Source organism: Mycteria americana, chromosome 11, assembly GCF_035582795.1.
Source record: "Mycteria americana isolate JAX WOST 10 ecotype Jacksonville Zoo and Gardens chromosome 11, USCA_MyAme_1.0, whole genome shotgun sequence".
NCBI classification, from domain to species: domain Eukaryota; kingdom Metazoa; phylum Chordata; class Aves; order Ciconiiformes; family Ciconiidae; genus Mycteria; species Mycteria americana.
In genome coordinates this window covers 8,970,604-8,988,725 of record NC_134375.1, presented here as the reverse complement: position 1 = coordinate 8,988,725, position 18,122 = coordinate 8,970,604, and the positions used below count along the sequence as shown (strand labels likewise).

Below are 18,122 nucleotides of genomic sequence, written 5' to 3'. Positions count from 1 at the left end.
GTTTCCAAGAGGTGCGCAGGCGCAGCGGTGGCCGCCCGCCGCGGGGCACGCCGGGAGTTGTAGTGCAGGGCGGGGCGGCCCCTCTGCCGCCCTGGGCGGGAGTGAGTCTCCTGGCTGGGGTTCTCCCTCCTTCCTCCTGCCTTCCTGTGGATCGTGGGCTCACAGGATGCTTTGGGTTGGAAGGGGCCTTCCAGATCATCCAGTCCTACCCCCCTGCCATGGCAGGGACATCTTGCACTAGATGAGGGTGCTCAAAGCCCCGTCCAACCTGACCTTGAGCACCTCCAGGGATGGGGCATCCACAGCTTCTCTGGGCAACCTGTGCCGGTGTCTCACCACCCTCATCACAAGACGTTTCTTCCTTATGTCCTGTCTAAACCTGCCCTCTTTCGGTTTAAAACCATTGTCCCTTGTCCTGTCTCTACAGGCCCTGGTAAAAAGTCTCTCTCCATCTTTCTTGCAAGCCCCCTTTATATATTGAAAGGCTGCAATAAGGTCTCCCCGGAGCCTTCTCTTCTCCAGGCTGAACAACCCCAACTCCTCCAGATTGTCAATGTCCCTCTGGATGGCATCCCTTCCCTCAAGCGAATAAACCGCACCACTCAGCTTGGTGTCACCCGCAGACTTGCTGAGGGGGGGTACTCAAACCCGCTGTCTGTGTGGCTGAAGATATTAAATAGGTCCCAGTATGGACCCTTGAGGGACACCACTCCTTACGGGTTTCCACTTGGACATTGAGCCATTGACTATAGAAGTGGGAAGTGGGGAAGCTCTGGAGAGGGTGGTGGGCCCATGGAAGGGCCCTTTTACCTACGGATCCAGGCATGGAGAAGCAAAGCAGACATAAAGAAAAGGGACTCCTCGGGCAAACACCTTTCCTTCTCCAGGCTCGACGCCAGCCACCACTTCCCCTTCCCGCTCGTGGTCTCCACTCCCCATGTTCTCGCCACCCTACATTCAGTCCTTCCCCGTTCCTTTGGCGAGGCAGCGGGTGGCACGCGGGGTGGGAGCCTCCGGTCTCCTCCTGCCACACCTTGCTGCTTACTCACCCTTGCTGTCTCACCCGCCCTGGCGTGGGCTCCTCCGTGGGCTGCAGTCCCTTTGCAGGAGTACCTGCCTTGGTAAAACTAAATCACTTTTTCTGCCCCCGAGGGAGGACGCGGAGCTGTCCCCTCGCCTGCACTGCCTCAGGCTGACGTGGCCGAGCCCGGGAGCTACAAATGCTCTGGCTCCAGCAGCATCGTCCCCTCCACGTCCCCAGCAGGAAGGGCAGCTCTGCCTCCTGCCCATGCCACCGGTTCCCACCGGCTGCGCAGCCACTCCTGCCTGGGGACGTGCGTCTCATAGCAAGGTGGTTTGCAGGCAGGAGAAGGCAGCGATGGCCACGAACCCTTCAAAACATGTTCAAATGCCAGAATCTTGTCCTCCTCCCTGCCTGTTTGGCAGGGACCCAAGAAAAGAGATTTCACATGCAAAATGATGCAGGCTTTAACCCTTTCAAGACTGTTTTCTCTGTCCCAGACATGGCGGAAGGGGGCTGGCTGGAGAGGCAACTGGTTGCAAAGTCATCCCTCGTCCGCGGACCGCCTGGCAGGCAGGCAGGCGGGCATTGCCACAGGGTGCATGCGCTAGCCCGGGGCATGACAACTGTTGTCATCCCTGGTTGCTGCCTGCTCTTGCCTGGGGCTGCCTGACCTGCCCAGAGGCTCCTCAGCAGGGAACGGCTGTGCCTGGCAGCGGGCTCTCTGGTCTCGGGCAGCAGGAACAGGTAGGACATGGCCACTCCCTGCCCTGCTGCCCCCTTTGCTGCCCTCAGCACCCCCTGCTTGGCTGGGACCAGGGGGGCACAGGAGAAGAGGGGCTGCCCGAGCCCCCCTGTGCCCAAATCACAGCACCACGCCCTCGCCCTGCGGGGTGCTGCACCCCTTCACTGAGCTTGGGGGGGACTGGGAGGGGCATTGCATGTCTGGGGGGGCATTGCATGCTTTCCCCTCCTGCACGTCCCTGGGGGAACAGGGCTATGGGAGCCTTGGGGACACACTCGTGGGGGCTGGGGGTCCCTGGTGAGGCCAGGCTCCCCCTGCCCCTCCAGTGGACCCTCGACCTCTTCCAGCTTTTCTGACCTGAGTTTGCTGCGCAAGCGGCCGTGTCCCCCCCGCGCTCCCCCTTGCCTCCGCATCGCTGGGCTGTGTCCCCCCTTTGGGCTCCCTTGGGGGCTGGAGGGTGCCAAGGGGCTCTTCCCCCCACCCCGAGCAGAGGGGCAAGGCTGAGACATTTCGGAGGGAGAGGTCCCATCTCCTCCTCCAGCCCAGCTGCGGGCTGGAGGCGCAGGGAAAGCCAGGCACAGCCCAGACAGACTTTCCTGGAAGGGCGGCTTGGTATCTGTTGCCTCCTGCTCTGCTCTCCTGAGGATTTTGCTGGGACATTAAGGCTGCGCTGGCCCCACAGGGGTGGCTTAGCCATGGCCTCCAAGCGCTACGCGTCCCCCCCGAAGCAGCTGGATGGCGGGGGCAAGAAAGTGAAGCGGGGAGAGGAGGATGATGCCTGGAGCTCCACCTTGGCAGCCCTGAAAAGTGCCCCCAAGGAGAAGCCCCCCGCCACCATCGATAGGCTGTGTCCCCTGAGCACGGAACCAGGCGCCCGGGTGAGAGCAGGGCTGGGGTACCCAGAGGGGCTGGCATGGGGGGACATGGGCAGGAGGGATGGGGGGAGTCCCAGGGCAGCCCCTGCCCTGCTGACACAGGGGCAGCCCCAATTTTCCTTGCAGACCCCCCTGTGTCCCCTCTGGGACAGCTCTGCATGCCCCACCCCGTCCCCATCCCCAAACGCTGCCCAGGTGCCAGCCTGGGCTGTGCTGCTCGCTGTAGGTCTACGAAGACTACAGCTGCACCCTGAACCAGACCAACATCAACGCCAACAACAACAAGTTCTACATCATCCAGCTCATCGAGCATGGCAGTACCTACAACGTCTGGACCCGCTGGGGCCGCGTGGTGAGTCATAGAGTCATAGAATCATTTAGGTTCAATCAAATCTAACCATTAACGTAGCACTGCCAAGTCCACCACTAAGCCATGTCCCTAAGCACCACCCCTACACGCCTTTTAAATACCTCCAGGGCTGGTGACTCAACCACTTCCCTGGGCAGCCTGTTCCAATGCTTGACAGCCCTTTCGGTGAAGAAATTTTTCCTAATGTGCAATCTAAACCTCCCCTGGCACAACTTGAGGCCATTTCCTCTCGTCCTATCACTTGTTACTTGGGAGAAGAGACCGACCCCACCTCTCTACACCCTCCTTTCAGGCAGTTGTAGAGAGCGATAAGGTCTCCCCTCAGCCTCCTTTTCTCCAGGCTGAACAACCCCAGGTCCCTCAGCCGCTCCCCATCAGCCTTGTGCTCCAGACCCTTCCCCAGCTCCGTTGCCCTTCTCTGGACATGCTCCAGCCCCTCAATGTCCCTCTTGTAGTGGGGGGCCCAAAACTGAACACAGCATTCGAGGTGCGGCCTCACCAGTGCCGAGTACAGGGGCACGATCACTGCCCTAGTCCTGCTGGCCACACTATTTCTGGTACAAGCCAGGATGCCATTGGCTTTCTTGGCCACCTGGGCACACTGCTGGCTCATATTCAGGCGGCTGTCAATGAGCACCCCCAGGTCCTTCTCTGCTGGGCAGCTTTCCAGCCACTCTTCCCCAAGCCTGTAGCGTTGCATGGGGTTGCTGTGGCCCAAGTGCAGGACCCAGCACTGAGCCTTGTTGAACCTCATACAGTTGGCCCCAGCCCATCGATCCAGCCTGTCCAGGTCCCTCTGCAGAGCCTTCCTCCCCTCAAGCAGATCAACACTCCTGCACAACTTGGTGTCATCTGCAAACTTACTGAGGGTGCACTCGATCCCTTCGTCCAGATCACTCATAAAGATATTAAACAGAACCCAACACCGAGCCCTGGGGGACACCACTTGTGACCGGCTGCCAACTGGATTTAACTCCATTCACCACAACCCTTTGGGCAGTCCACCCTAGCACCACTTGTCCTCCCCACCACGGCTGTCCCCACCCTGCCTTGGGACCCCCAAGGATTGGGGATGAACCTAGTGGTCCCCATCCCTTGTTTCCAGTCCCAAAGCGAGCAACCGAGTGGCCCTGCTATAGCCCCTTTTTGGGGGGGGGCTTCAAGGTCTTGCCCCCACACAATGGTGTCAGCCTGGCCAGGGCACATGGCACCTTGTCACTGCAAGGTGACCCCAGCAAGAAGTCCTGGGTTGTCTCCCTGAGCTGGATGGACCCCCAGACCCACTGCTAGTGGCTCGGCATGTTCCTGCTCAGTGCCCTGCAGCCCCCCCATCACAGCCCCCCTGCTCCCAGGCTGCTCCCCCCGGCATGGGGCTAGTGGAGCAGGGATGCGGGGAGGGTCTTGACCGCTGTCATCCGCTGCCAGGGGGAAGACGGCCAGACCAAGCTCATGACCCCCGCCTCCCTGGAGGCTGCCAAGAAGGACTTTGAGAAGAAGTTTTGGGAGAAGACCAAGAACAGATGGTTGACGAGGGAGAACTTCGTTGCCCAGCCAGGGAAGTACACGGTCATTGAGGTGCAGCCAGGGCCCAGGCAGGAGGTGAGTGTGGCGGGCAGCCAGGGTGTCACCGCAGTGGGGTGGTCCTGACATCCCACCCCTGGCCCACTGGGCACCAGCACATCCAAGTGGGTCAGCAGGATGGGGTGGGTTTTGGGAGGGGTCTGGGTGCGAGCTGAAACAGCCTGTGGGCAGAGATTTGGGGCTAAAGGGTTGAGATGGAGTGGGAAGACATCCCAAGCGAGAACCACAGGCATCTGGGTGGCATCGGTCATGGGACGTGGAGGCAGCGCCTTCCCATCGCTCTGCTGCCCAGGGGCCAGGCTCTCCCCACTGAGACGGGCAGCCCCAGTGCCGTGCCCCCGCAGCCTCCCGTGAGCTTGCAGGTGGTGCGGTGATGCTGGGGGTCTGCAGGTGGACGGTGTGGACGGGGACAAGGTCTGCAAGCAGCGGGTGCTGCCCTGCACCTTGGACAAAGCCACGCAGGACCTGGTGTCCCTCATCTTCAGCAGCAACATGTTCCAGGATACCATGCAGACCATGAATATAGGTAGGAGGTGATGGGTGGCACGGGGTGGGTCTGGGGGTTGCAGCCAGGGGTGCAGGTGGGGAGATGAACGGGGCAGAGGGGCCAGTGGATTTTAGAGCATTCCCACTGACAGCCCGGCACCTGGTGGGACTGTGGACCCCTCATGGCGGGTGCCCGTGGTGATGCTGGAGGTTATTAGGAGTAGCTGTGGGGCAAGTGGGGCGGATGGGTTCGCCTGTGCCCTCGCCTGTCGTCCCGGCCAGACATGAAGAAGATGCCGCTGGGGAAGCTGAGCGAGCAGCAGATTGAGAGGGGCTCCGAGGTGCTGAAGGAGCTGGAGGCCGCGCTGCAAGAGCAGCCCCCCCAGGCCGCCCGCCTGGAGGACCTCTCCTCCCGCTTCTACACCATCATCCCCCATAACTTTGGGCGGGCACGGCCACCCCCCATCAACTCCCCTGACCTGCTGCGTGCCAAGAAGGACATGCTGTTGGTGAGATGTGTGGCATCCCCCCCAAGGAGGGCTCCTGCCTGTGGGGCAGGGAGGTGCTGGCCAGGGGCAGGTGCTGGCAGGAGGCTGGGCTTGCCCCGGTTGGTCCCCCCCGGCACGGTGCCCAGCGCCAGTGCTGAGGATGTGCCCGGTCTGTTCCTGCCAGGTGCTGGCCGACATCGAGGTGGCACAGAGCCTGCAGTCACAGAAGGTGAAGGAGGAGGAGGAGGAAGTCGTCCATCCGCTGGATCAGGATTACGCCCTGCTCTGCTGCCAGCTCTCCCTGCTGGACCCGGCTTCCCGGGAATACCAGGTGCCGCTTGTGCCACGGTACCCCATGACCGGGAGCAACCGTGCCAGGCCTGCGGGCACCCTGAAGGTCCCCACTGCCCCAGGGGGACTGTGGGCATTGCTGGGATGGCTGCCTGTGGTGACACCACCGCTTTCCTGCCTCCCTCCCTGGCAGCTGATCCAAAACGATGTGACACAGACTGGGCACAAACTCCACATCCTCAACATCTGGCAGGTGGCCCGAGATGGTGAGGTGAGAAGGAGCTGCTTATCCCTGTCCCACAGTGTGGAAACCCTGGTTGCACCCCAGGATGGAGCTTCGTCTGCATTAGGGCTCCGGGCATCTCCACCCAGGGAGGCTTGAGAACAGCTGGCCAGGGGCAAACGAGCACCCACGCCCCTGCCCCTCCAGCCTGGCACTGGGGTTGGGCTAGGGGGGTTGGCTGGCAGTCTCCCACCCCCAGGCACCCACGTCTCCCTCCGTGGACAGCCCTTAGCTCTGCATCTCTCCAGGATGAGCGCTTCGAGGCCCACGACCTCCTGGAGCACCGGCGCTTGCTTTGGCACAGCACCAACGTGGCGGGGGTCGCAGCCATCCTGAAGAATGGGCTGCGCATCGTGCCCCACTCGGGCGGGCACGTGGGCAAGGGCATCTACTTCGCCTCCAACAGCAAGTCAGCCTGCTACGGTGAGGGTCCTGGGCTCACAGAGTTTGTGGGAGCCCAGCTGCCTTCACGTACCCCCTGCCAGGCAGCTGCTGGGCATGCCAAGCCCCTTCCCTGCCATGGCAGCCAGTCCGGCCGTGCTGGGGTGGCCTGGGCACGACCAGATGGGAACGCCAGGGCTGGTGCCATCATCCCCATCCCCTTATCCCATGGCAGTGGGCTGCACATCCAAGAAGGTTGGCATCATGTTCCTGGTGGGGGTGGCCCTGGGCAAGCCCTGCCGCATCACTTGTGATGACCCCACGCTTTCTCAGCCGCCTGCCTACTACAACAGCGTCCTGGCCTGTGGCCAGACGGAGCCGGGTGAGCCTGGGACAGGAGGGGGTGTGAGGTCTGTGGGCCTGGGGTGGACACGGGGCGGTGGGGGAGAGAGGCTAGATCACGGGCTTGACGTGGTGTTGGGGGGTGTGTTCTCACCCAGACCCTGCGCAGGATGAGGAGGTGCTGCTGGATGGCAAGAAGGTGCTGGTGTGCCAGGGCAAGCCCATCCCCATGCCCACCTACAAGGACTCCTCCTTCAGCCAGTCCGAGTACCTCATCTACCAGGAAAGCCAGTGCCAGATCTGCTACCTTGTCCAGCTCCGCTTCTGAGGGTGCCCGGGCACCGGGCGGCCCCGTCCCAGCACCAGGTGGTGATGCCCACCAGCCTGGAGCACAGCGGCCTGGACTCTCTGGCCACCCCACCTGGGGCTTGGCAAGGGACAGGCTGGTGTGGGGACAGAGCCTGCTTTGACCATGAATAAAAACACCGTGCCTTGTACCGAGCAGTGCTGGCACTTTCCTGCCCAGCGAGGCGGGTGCAGAGTGGGAAGGGTGGTGGTGGGTCCCCGCAGGGATGGTGGTGGGTGGCTCTGGAGGGGCCGCAGCCTGTTGTGGCCGTCCGGTGCTGGCAACCTTCAGGTGAAAGCTGGTGGCTTTGTGAGCCAGGCGCCCTTGTCACCTTAGCAAGGCACGTGGCTCATGCCCATCACCGTGGCATCAGAGCTACAGAGGACGAGCAAGATGTGCTGCCTTGCCTGGGCGTGGAGGAGCTCATCCATCCATCCGGAGGGTGAGCACCTGCCCCCGGCCTGGTGCCACGCTTGGTGCCGTGCCTGCTGCCCTGCCCCAGCCTGGCGCCCGTGCCAAGCCCCTCTCCGCACTCACGTGTGCCCCCCAAACACGTGTCCGGGTCCTCAGGGTGCCACGGAAGGGCAACTCCCAGCCGCGTTACCCGACGCCCCATGGATGCTCCAGAGCGTCCGTGCGCCAGTGGGGAGGAGACCTGCCTGTAGGTCTGTCCCCTGAGCCTCGGGGACCTCGGGTCCTCTCCTTGCAGAAGGACCAGGCCTGGCGCAGCGGGTGGCCGTGCTGGGGGGGGGGGCACAGGGCTCAGGGACCCCGGTCCCCCCTTCCCGAGCCCCTGCCGGCTGCTAGGACCCAGCAGCTGTCCCCGTGGGACCGCCACGGGTGCAAGCAGTGCCGGCAGCGCCGGGAGTGACAGCTGGTGCCATCGCAGCTGGCGGGCTGCAGGCAAACAGGATGACGAGCGGGTGACGGGGCGCGGGGAAGGGGGAGCGTGGCCCCGCACGGGGGCCGGCAGCCCCCGTTCTGCTGCGGGAGCAGCACCGGCGAGAAGAAGGACCCCCAGCGAGGAGGGGAGCATCGCCCACCTCCCCGGGAGCTAAGGTGCGCTGGGTCCCCCCGCCCACCCAAGGGTGCCCCGTGGCCGGAGCAAGGAGCAGGGATGGGGCAGGCGGGTTCGTGCTGTCCCTCCTTGGGGAGAGGTGGGGCGGCTGGGGCAGGGGGACAGGGTGTCAACCTGGCACGGGTGCCCGCGGGTCCCTGCAGTGCCGTCCCTGGCCAGGTTGAGGACAGACTGGATGCCAGTCCTCGCCAGGCACCTCTCCCTGCTCCAGCATCACGGGGGGGGGGGTGTTCAGGTCGTCTCTAGGTTTCTCTGTGGCTCTTTCTCATTTTGGTCCTTCTCCTTCACGCCCTGCTCCCCTCCCCAACAGGCAAGGAGAAGACAGTGGCCATGGTTGTGGTGGGGTTTCCCTCTAAGGGATGCAGGAGAGGAGCCCTTGCTGCCCAGGCACCGGAGCTGCTGGCTTAGCCCTTGGGGGGGATGGCGAGCCGAAAGGGGCTGAACACCACGGACGGCCTACAGCCACTCTCCGTCCCCGAGCAGTCCATCGCCCAGGAGGTGGTGGGCCTCCTCTGCATGGTCCTCCTCACCCTCACCGCCCTGGTGGCCAACACCGTGGTGATGGTCGTCATTCTCAAAACCCCCCTTCTCAGGAAATTCATCTTCGTCTGCCACCTCTGCGTGGTCGACCTCCTCTCTGCCATTTTCCTCATGCCCCTGGGGATCATCTCCAGCTCCTCCTGCTTCAACAGGGTGATCTACAGCATTGCCGAGTGCCAGGGCTTGATATTCCTGAATATCTGCTTCATCAGTGCCTCCATCCTCACCATCTCCATCATCAGCGTGGAGCGGTACTACTACATTGTCCACCCCATGAGGTATGAGGTCAAGATGACCATCAGGCTGGCAGTGGCCGGAGTGATCTTCATTTGGGTCAAGTCTGTTCTCATCACTGTCTTGGCACTGGTGGGCTGGCCTCAAGGCAATGGAGCCACCAGCGCCAGCCGCTGCACAGTCTACTGGAGCCCTGGAGCCCACAAGAAGGTTTTTGTGATCATCTTTAGCATCGTCTGCTTCGTCCTGCCCACCATCATCATCTTTGCTGTCTACTGCAGTGTCTACCGCGTGGCCCGGATGGCATCCCTGCAGCACGTGCCCGTGCCAGCACAGGCAGCTGCGCCGAGACACCGATCCGACTCCATTGCCAGCCAAGTGACCATCATCACCACCAGGAACCTGCCGCTGCCCAGGCTGATGCCAGAGCGCTTTTTGGGAAGCAACAAGGCCATCCTCACCTTGGTCCTCATTGTGGGACAGTTCTTGTGCTGCTGGCTGCCCTTCTTCGCTTTCCACTTGCACTCCTCTGTCGCCGCTGGCACGGCGGGCGGCGGGCACGGGGAGATGGTGGTCACCTGGATTGCCTACTCCTCCTTTGCCATCAATCCCTTCTTCTATGGGCTGCTGAACCGCCAGATCCGGGAGGAGCTGGCCCGGCTCCGGCGCAGCTGTCTCAACCGGCCGCTGGGCCAGGAGCTCTGCCTTTCCGTCTCGGAGGCCTCTGTCCAGGAAAACTTCCTGCAGTTCCTCCAGAGAGCGACTTGCACGCTGGAGACCCACGCCAGCTGCATCAGCCCCAGCCCCAGGAACAGGCTGGACCAGACCAAGATGGGCTTCCCCATCCCAGGTCAAGTTCCTGAAGAGAGCAGCTGAAGAGCAGGGGGCCCTGTCCCACCATGCTGGGCAGGAGGGTGGGCAGGGGACCTGCCAGGGACCCATCGGACCTGCTTGGACACAGCCTCTTGGATCCGGAGGGGTTCTTGTTCAGGTTTTGCCTCTTCTCTGAGCTTATGGTGGAAGATAGTTTCTCTGCCCGGAGAAGACAGCAGATCTGGGGAAGCCTCATCTCCCTTCTGCGGGCTGGGATTGTCTCTGGCTCCACCAGCACAGCCCAGTTGCATGGATGGGCTCTCCTTGGGACACGGGGAGCCAAGGGGCTCCTACACAGGGGCGGAGGAGGGAGCATCTCCATCTCTGTCACCCTGCTGGGACCGCTCACGGCCAGTAGGGAAGAGCAGAGGTCCCTTGCACCCTGCCCAGGAGCAGTGGCCCAGCTAACACCACTAACACCAGTAACACCAGGGTCCCGGGCACCCCGCTGAGCCTGGACTGCCCGACGTGGAGCCCTCCATCCTTGGCTGTTTAACCCAAAACTAACACCTGGGTGGAGGAGCTCCTGTCACCCGTGGTACTTATCAGGGGGACGGCACCCGCGGGGCTGGCTCTGGCTGTGTCTGTTTGTCCTGCTGGCGTGGCAGCGTGCGATGCCCACGGCCATGCCCGGCCGTGCCCTCTGTCCCCCCCAGCTGGCGGCGGCCGCCCCTTCAGGGGGGGATGCTGGCTGGCCGGGGGTCGGTGCCGGGCTGTTTATGGACACAGCTGCCCAGCTGAAGCCCAGCCAGTGGTGCCACGTGCCAGCCGAACCGGGCTGCCGGCCAGGGGTGCGCTGGGGTGGACGCGACGGCACAGGGTGGCGGCAGGGGGGGCCGTGCAGGGTGCCCCTGGGCAGCGGCAGCCAGAGGGGACCAGGAGCCACTGTCCCCCTTCGGTCTCATTGCTTCTGCAGGGCTTGGGGACCCTCCCATGCAGCCCCCAGTGCAAGCAAGGGGAGCGGACCCTGCTTGGGGCGATGCTGGAGGGGTACATCACCCCCAGCCCCCCCAGCAAAGGTCCCAGGGATGGTGCTGGCACAGTGGGTTGGAGACTCCCCTGCCCCAGTAATCACTGGGGGGCTGCGGGAGAACTGCCCCACGGCCTTGCAAACTGCCCCATGGCAGGGAGGGGGCTCAGGGAAGACCCCCAGAGAGACTGGGGCTGAGGGCCAGCTCCTCCCTGGCCACAGGGCTGCCCCTCCGGCCACCACCCCGTGTCCCCAGGAGCTGGGGCCGCCTCTGGTGTGGGGGGGTGTCTCCACCCAGGGTAGGGATATTATTATTTTTTTCTTGTAAATTTTATCTTTTTATTAAACCATTGATAAGTTACAAAGGAGGAAAAAATATAGACTTATATATACAGCATTTCCAAGCCAGCAGGGACTGGTTCCTGGATGGGGTTGCTGGGAGGCGATTGCCCTGAGGTGGCCCAGGAAGGGCCCCCCACCAGAGCCAGGGGACGGGGGACCCCCAGAGAGGCCAGGCAGCCCCTCCTCTGGTGGGAACCTCCTTTTGGGAGCCAGCCGGAGGGTGGGCAGGAGCGGGACGGCAGGGTGGGGAGGGCGAGGGGCTGGAGGCAGAGGTCCCACCCCGGCACAGGGCACTGGAAGCAGGGACCACAGGCTGGCAGGGACAGCCCCCCCTGCCCCAAACCAGGGCGTGCGGTCCCTGTGCGGGAAAATGGGGGAGGGGGGCCCGGCAGCAGACAGCGGAGCAGCCCTTTCCTCCAGCGGGCATCGCTGCCGGGAAGACCCTTCCTTTCCCTGGGGTGGGGGACAAGGGGGACCCTCCCTGGGCACGGGGCGCCTGGCAGGGGCTGGGGGACAGGGTGGGCAGCAGGGAGGTGTCCCTGGCACCGGGTGGCACTCCAGACCCCCTTGCCCAGCCACCAGCGGGGCTCAGTAGGGCGAGAACTTCTGCCGGTCGGCTTTCTTGGTGCCATTGGCTGCCGAGATCTTGGTCGTGTAGGTGGCGGTGCCGCCGTTGGGACCCGCCACAGAGGATGGGGACAGCGCCAGGAAGGACACCGGCTTCAGACCGATGAAGTTGGAGAGGGAGATGGTGTAGGGGGTGCCCAGCAGGGCTGGGGGGGCTGGGGTGACAGCGGGCAGCGCCGCGCCGGAGCCCGGGGTGAGGGGCTGAGAGAAGCCCACACCAAGGTCCACGGAGCCAGGGCCCGGCGGCACCTGGGAGGTAGATTTGGCCGTCTCTAAGCTGGGGAAGCAAGCGAGAAGGGTGGGGTGGTGAGCACCACGGTGACGGAGTGGGTCCCCCACCCTGACCTGCCCGTCTTAGGGTACGGGGAACGCGTGCCCCATCCCTTGAGGGACAGGTCTCCGTGGCACATCCTGGGCATCCTGCTGGGCTAAAAAGCTGGGGCTTAAACCCCATGGGGTCCTGGGTCCCGCACCCACCATCGCGGGATCTCAAAGCACCACCCAGCTCATCCTTGCTGAGGATGCTGGGGGTGGCGTCCCCCACAGGCTGTGTCGGGTGCTGGGGAGGTGTCACACCTCGCTAGCAGCCAGCGTGTCCCCCCAGGCTGGCACCTACCAGGCTGTGATGAGGTACTGAGCCAGGGTGATGCTGACGGGGGACCCCGTGATGGTCACGTGCCGCTCACTGGAGCCCTCGGTCTGGTTCCCGATCTTGATGTGGGCGCCTGACATCTGCCGGATCTCGCTGATCTTGCTGCCGTGCCGGCCAATGATGCAGCCGATGAGCTGGAGGGGCAGGGACCAGGGTGAGCTGGGGGCAGCTGGAGGAGCCGCGCCGAGCAGGGAGCTCCCAGAGGCTCACCCAGCCACCCGCTACGCCTGGGAGGAGTGGGGAAACTGAGGCAGGCACCGGGCGGGCAGGGCGCTGCTTTCCTTGGGCAGACGCTGCTTTTTGGTCTCACTCAAGCCCCACCTGGCTGGCATCGCCGGGCTGCCACATCCCAAGGCTCTTCCTTGGCGTTGGCCAAGCCCTTTCTCCCTCCCGTGCCTCAGTTTCCCTTTTCTTCCAGCTGCTTCTGCCCCAGCAGCCCCTCCTGCTCCTGAGCTCTGGGGGCTGAGGCAGAGCCTCCGACTGTGTGGGGCAGTGGGTGCTGGCCCCTGCAAAGCAGCTGCAGGGTGGGACACATGTGTGGGGACAAGCTGTGGTCTCCCTCGCCATCCCCGGGACCCACACGTACGTCGTTGGGCACCAGGAACTCTTGGGAGCTGCTCTGGGAACTGGTGTCCAGGCCTGGAGGGAGAGACAGGGATGTTAGTGGCGGGGGGGGGCAGGTCTCCAGCAGCTCTGTGCCCCCACCCCAGCCCCGTGCTGGGCCAGTCAGTGGCCCTGGGGACAAACCTGAAGGATCCGGGGGGAGAGGCAGGGAGGACGGGACATGGGCACCAGTCATAATTTGGTGCCGGTGCTCCCCCACTGCAGGGTTGGGGGGCTATGGTGGGTGCAGGGACCCCGGGAAATCAAGGACAGGGTCATTCTGGGGGGCAGGTAGCCATGCTGGGGGGGCCAGGACCGGAGAGGGTGCAGGGGACAGGGACCCCCCCATCAGGGCCAGGTGACTGGGTGGGTCAGGAGGGGCACCCCAGACCCCCAGCCCTGGCGGGGGCACGGGAGATGCTCACCTGGCACCATGGAGGGTGCGTGGCCCAGGGAGGCGAAGGGGAGCGTGTGCCCTGACAGCTGCTGCAGCTTTGTCACCTGCCCGGGCAGTGGGAGGAGGAGGAAGGCGGCGTTAGCGGTGATGGCAGAGGGTCCCCTGTCCCCTCCCGGGGCTGGATGCTGGCACCCGGTGCCTCCCAGGACGGGCATCCCCAGCAGTGCCCGTCCCAGAGGGCGCAGAGCTGGTGCCCATGGGAGCAGGGGTTGGCTGCCACAGGGACAGACTCACCTCGGCGGGGGACACCCCGCTGTACTGGCCCTGCATGGAGAAGCCCTGGGGGGGGAAGGAAGGGGCATCAGTGGGGGGCCAGGTGGGGACCCTTGCCTCAGGCCACCCCCCCGGCACAGGGAGCCCACCCGGAGTCGCCCTCGCCGGCAGAGGCTGGGCCCCCAGCCACCCCGAGCCCCCGAGGGGGCTGCAACCCCTTACCTGGTTGGCAGAGAGCAGGATGGTGCCCAGGGAGAGGCCAGGGTGGTAGGGAATGGTGGCCCCCTTTGGAGGCGACTGGAGAGGAAGGGAAGGAGATGGAGGGGACGAGAGATGAGGTTGAATGCCCCTGCAGCCCCCTGGACCCCCTTTGTCCCCCCCACGCCCCCAACAAGCTGGGCATGGCCCCCAGCACCGCTGAGGCAGGGTGCTCTTATGGGCTTCAGCACGGGGGGACCCTGGTGCCTGGGTCCAGGCGGGCACAGGGAGCCCTGGGTGGGGGGCAGGCAGCGCGGGGCTCGGCGGCTACCTCCAGGATGACGGCGCAGATCTGCCTCACGCACTGGATGATGGTGTCTGGCACGCCCGAGACGGTGACGGCCCGTTCGGTGGAGTTGGGCAGCAGGTCACCGGCCACCTGGACCTGCGCCCCTGTGCTCTGGGCAGGGCAAAGGGAGACGCTGGGGTGCCTCAGCCATAGTCCCCCGGGGCTCAGCACCTCACACCTCCCCTGTCCCCTCCTTGGTCCCTGGGGACCTTTGCAGGACCCGCAGGGTGATGCTCCACTCCTGCATCACCTCCCACAGCTCCCGCGGGACCGTGGCAGCCCCCACGCCGAGGGCTCCATGTCCCCCGAGAGAAAAGGGGAGCCTGCACCCAGGGCACCCTCAGCCTCACCTCCCGAATCTCCCGGATCTTAGCTCCCGCCTTGCCGATGAGCGAGCCACACTGGCTGGCCGGGATGACGAGGCGCAGCGTCACCGGCGCTCTGCCCACTGCTGCCCCATCGCTCCCCGCTCCCAGGTCCTGCGAGGCAGCGGGGGAGACGTGGCATTGGACCCCCATGAGCCCACCGGCATGGGGCGAGTGCTCCCGGCTCAGGGGGCACCCGGCAGGGGTGGGGGGGGGCTGCCTACCTCCTCCAGCTTGAAGGCGATCATGGAGACGGCGCGGAAGACGGCGTCAGTGGAGCCGGTGATGGTGGTGATGCGCTCGGGGCAGGACCCCTCCGAGATGGTGATGCGCGCGCTGCTCTGGGGATGGTGTCACACCCCGTCAGAGACGTCATGGGCCCTGAGCTCGATGTGTCCCCCCCAGGGACATCGGGGGTGGCCTTGATGCCTGTGGACCTGGGCTTTCCCCCTCCCACCTGCCCCAGGCAGCCTTCCCCGGGGCGCAGCCATGTCTCCCCTGGGTCCGCCTGGGAATGGGGGTGGCCAGGGCTCAGCACGTGGGAGCCACCAGGTGCAGGCAGGACAGGCAGCAGGACCCGGCAGCCCCCCAGCACGCTCTTACCTGCTCTCGTATCCTCTTAACAGTCTCTCCTTTCTGCAGGGAGAGGAACAGGGCGGGTGGTCAGGTCCAGGGGAGCCCGGGGCTGGCAGTGCCCTGGACCCCAAATCTTACCTTGCCGATGATGCTGCCGATCTCCTGCAAAGGCAGAGACGAGGGTGGCCCCATCAGCAGGCAGCTCCCTGCCTGCCACGTCCCTCCTCTGCCCACAGCTTGGCCAACAGGCAACAGGCAGGCCTTGCCCTGTGGCCACTGGGACACTGGGTGGCTTGCTGGTGACATTGGGGCATGGGAATGGGCCCCTCCCTGGCTTAGGATGGGGGAAGAAATCCTTCTGGGAATGCTGTTCCCAGGGGGACTGGGAGCAGGGGAGGAAAAACAGGGCACGGTAAGGAGCTGGTGCTCCAGCATGGCCCCCCACCCCGGGCATTGCTGACCCCCCTGAGCAGCACCAAGCCCCCCCACTGTTACCTTGCCGTGCATGAGCATGCGGAGGGTCAGGGTGATGCTGAGCTCCGTCTCCTCAGGGCTGCTGCCCACGCCGCTGGCTCCGTCCGGCGATGCCATGGCGGGAGGGCAAGCTGAGCCTGTGGGACACGGCAGTCTCCAGAAAGGGGGGAGGCCACAACTAACCCCCCGCCTCAAATCTGCAGCCCAAAGAGCACCATGGCTGGGAAGAGGGGAAACTGAGGCAGGGGCAGCACTGTGCCCTCCTCCAGTGGGGGAGGCTTGCACGGCCCCATGGTACCCGGGGCCCCACCAGCATCCTGCACCCCTTCCCGGAGCTCCCCAAAGGGACCTGCCACCACATGTCCGCCCGAGCCTTTAACCCGGCCTGCGCGCGGCCCTTGGCCGGAGCTGGCACCTCCACGAAGCCAGGAGCTGGATGGATATCAGGGGGAAGTGGAAAAGTGTGGGGAGCGTGGCTGTGGGGTTCGGTTTGCAGGTGTTTGCTGGGGTGGTGGCACACGGGGTGGGGGCAAGCAGAGGTGGCCTGAGTGGTCCTGCAGGCTGTGCGAGCCTTCCTCTTCCTCCTCCTCCCTTCCCCCTGCCCGTGCGCAAAGCCCCAGGGGAAACTGAGGCAACCTCCCTGACAGGAACCGCCAGCCCGACGCAAACCACGGGCGTGATGCCCAATGCACGATACCGCTGCACCCTGTCCCCCTCCCCGAGCACCCCAGGGCCCCCGCCCGGACCCTGTGCCCGGGGGACAGGGGTGGCTGGGACCCCGCAGTGCCAGCGTGGGGCTGGGAGGAGGACAATCGCCGTGTGTCCGGGCACGGGTGGGCGGCTGCGGCACCGCTGGCTCCCGGCAAGCCGGGTGATGCCAAGCGGCTTTGAAACAAAGCACCCGTGTTGGGGCTGGGGCCCGTGTCTGCGGGCATGGCGGGGGGGGGCAGTTATTTTAGGTGCTGGCAGGACTCGCCACCGCTACGGCACATCTCCTGCATCAGGGTAAGGGGGGGGGGGGGGGCAAGCCGGTCGTCCCTGTACCCCCTAAGTGCTACGGCTTGCACCCCCGGGGTGGTTTGGACCATCCATCTTCACCCCCCCGTTACTGGGGGCTGGAGAAGGGGGGGAAAGGCTGGGGAAGGGGGAATATTCCCCTTCCCGGTGGGGGGGAGCCTGAAATGGGGGGGGTACCCCCCTGTAGCCCCCCCTCCTCGCAGCGCAGGGAGCCGTGCGCGGTGCCAGCAGGGGCGGGCAGCCTGCCCGGGTCCCCGCGCCCCCGGGGATGAACGGCGGCAGGGACCCGCCGGGGACAAAAGATCCCGCCGGGGAGAGGACGGGGCTGCCGGTGGGGCAGGGGGGAGGCGGCGGGGCCACGGGCGCCCCCCCCCCCCGCCCCAGGCAACGTGGGGGGTCCGCGGGCAGGGGGGTGCTCTCCCCCAGGTGAGCCAGGCCGGTGGGGACGCCGAGGGCCCCGGTGATGGGCACAGGCCACCTGCCCCGTTCCCGTCCCACGGCTGGCATCGGGACAGCCACGAAGCCGGGCCACCGCCCGTCCTTCGGGGCACCTTCGGGTGGCAAAGGGAGGCGACGGGGGGGGGACACAGGAGGAAGCCCCCACCCCGTCCCAGGGGGAACCTCTCTCCGCTCGCCCTCCCGGCCGCCCCGAGCCCCCCGACCCCGCGGGAAGGGGCCTGGCGGGTACCTTTCCGTGCGCCTCGTCCCTCCGCCGCCGGCCACCCCGCTCAGTGCCACATTGTCCCCGGAGGCGCCCAGTGACACCCGGGGCAGGAACAATGAGCCGCTTGACAGGCCAGGGCCAGGCTGGCAGCCCCGGCCCCCACCCCGGTCCACGCCGGGGCCCCCCTCGCTCTTCCCCTCTCCCACATCCCTCCCTCCGGGATCCTATTACAGCGGATAAGAGACACTAAAAGGAACAATGCACCCTGGGTAAGGCCATCTGCCACCGCTGGGGACATTCCTGCCCCCCGCCCCCCCCTTGGCTCACACATCGCCCCTCTTTGTAATTGCGGTCGGTTTTTTTTTCCTGGAAGCCGATCAGCTGGCAGGGCTCGAGGGCTCAAGGACACCGGAGCGGGCAGGGACGGGGCGGCCGGCACCCCGGGGCCCGCCGGCACCCAGGGGTGCTGCTGGGGGGGGGCGCCTGGAGGGCGGGGGAGGGGGCGGGAGGCACCCCTGTGTGTGCGGGGGGGGGGGGGGGGGGGGCTGCAACAAGAGTGCTGAACCGGGTGGGGGGCAAGGGATGCTCCAGACAGGGGTCCTGCCTCACTGCCAGGGCGGGGACCGGCTCCTGCACCCCTGGCGCTGCCCCGTGCCCCCTGCACGGGTGCCCTGCGCCCAC

At 65.4% G+C, this 18,122-nt stretch overlaps 3 protein-coding genes across 8 annotated transcripts; 2 read left to right on the top strand and 1 right to left on the bottom strand.

Annotated features, from left to right (window-relative positions):
• The first annotated feature begins 1,659 nt into the window (after window positions 1–1,659).
• On the top strand, window positions 1,660–7,344 carry PARP3 (poly(ADP-ribose) polymerase family member 3). 3 transcript variants are annotated; one of them, XM_075513820.1, is made up of 11 exons: window positions 1,660–1,768; window positions 2,449–2,644; window positions 2,868–2,993; window positions 4,437–4,610; window positions 4,983–5,118; window positions 5,361–5,587; window positions 5,751–5,897; window positions 6,051–6,128; window positions 6,389–6,563; window positions 6,757–6,903; window positions 7,022–7,344. In XM_075513820.1, exons 2-11 carry the CDS (start codon window positions 2,462–2,464, stop codon window positions 7,189–7,191), a joined length of 1,563 nt encoding a protein of 520 aa, XP_075369935.1. In that variant the 5' UTR covers window positions 1,660–1,768; window positions 2,449–2,461; the 3' UTR covers window positions 7,192–7,344. The 3 variants fall into 3 exon arrangements, with proteins under 3 accessions (XP_075369935.1, XP_075369934.1, XP_075369936.1); XM_075513819.1 differs by having other exon boundaries at window positions 6,051–6,159; window positions 6,366–6,563; XM_075513821.1 differs by having other exon boundaries at window positions 6,051–6,159; window positions 6,366–6,563; window positions 6,757–6,931; window positions 7,022–7,176.
• A 1,302-nt stretch (window positions 7,345–8,646) lies between these two features.
• On the top strand, window positions 8,647–9,937 carry LOC142415794 (putative G-protein coupled receptor). The gene is given in 2 exon segments (XM_075514556.1): window positions 8,647–8,693; window positions 8,695–9,937. Coding segments are annotated over 2 exon segments (1,290 nt in total).
• Window positions 9,938–11,236: 1,299 nt separating this feature from the next.
• Window positions 11,237–17,649, bottom strand: PCBP4 (poly(rC) binding protein 4). Of its 4 annotated transcripts, none has more exons than XM_075513778.1 (13): window positions 17,466–17,649; window positions 15,782–15,914; window positions 15,425–15,448; window positions 15,314–15,346; window positions 14,935–15,051; window positions 14,696–14,824; window positions 14,328–14,456; window positions 14,021–14,095; window positions 13,820–13,864; window positions 13,554–13,629; window positions 13,112–13,164; window positions 12,490–12,659; window positions 11,237–12,150 (listed from the first exon to the last, which is right to left on the bottom strand). In XM_075513778.1, the coding sequence occupies exons 2-13, from the start codon at window positions 15,875–15,877 to the stop codon at window positions 11,835–11,837; spliced, it is 1,263 nt and encodes a 420-aa protein (XP_075369893.1). In that variant the 5' UTR covers window positions 15,878–15,914; window positions 17,466–17,649; the 3' UTR covers window positions 11,237–11,834. The 4 variants fall into 4 exon arrangements, with proteins under 4 accessions (XP_075369893.1, XP_075369894.1, XP_075369892.1 ...); XM_075513777.1 differs by having other exon boundaries at window positions 11,238–12,150; window positions 15,782–15,897; XM_075513779.1 differs by lacking the exon at window positions 15,425–15,448 and having other exon boundaries at window positions 15,782–15,897.
• Window positions 17,650–18,122: the final 473 nt, after the last annotated feature.

What these genes read in the sequence shown, in the direction of transcription:
- PARP3 (XM_075513819.1), top strand. Translation starts at nt 2,462, where the DNA reads ATGGCCTCCAAGCGCTACGCGTCCCCCCCGAAGCAGCTGGATGGCGGG. An exon ending in GCACGGAACCAGGCGCCCGG is followed by an intron (nt 2,645 to 2,867) that starts GTGAGAGCAGGG and finishes TGCTCGCTGTAG; the next exon opens with GTCTACGAAGACTACAGCTG. An exon ending in GGACCCGCTGGGGCCGCGTG is followed by an intron (nt 2,994 to 4,436) that starts GTGAGTCATAGA and finishes ATCCGCTGCCAG; the next exon opens with GGGGAAGACGGCCAGACCAA.
- PCBP4 (XM_075513778.1), bottom strand. Translation starts at nt 15,877, where the DNA reads ATGGCATCGCCGGACGGAGCCAGCGGCGTGGGCAGCAGCCCTGAGGAG. An exon ending in GCATGCTCATGCACGGCAAG is followed by an intron (nt 15,449 to 15,781) that starts GTAACAGTGGGG and finishes CTGCCTTTGCAG; the next exon opens with GAGATCGGCAGCATCATCGG. An exon ending in TTAAGAGGATACGAGAGCAG is followed by an intron (nt 15,052 to 15,313) that starts GTAAGAGCGTGC and finishes CACCATCCCCAG; the next exon opens with AGCAGCGCGCGCATCACCAT.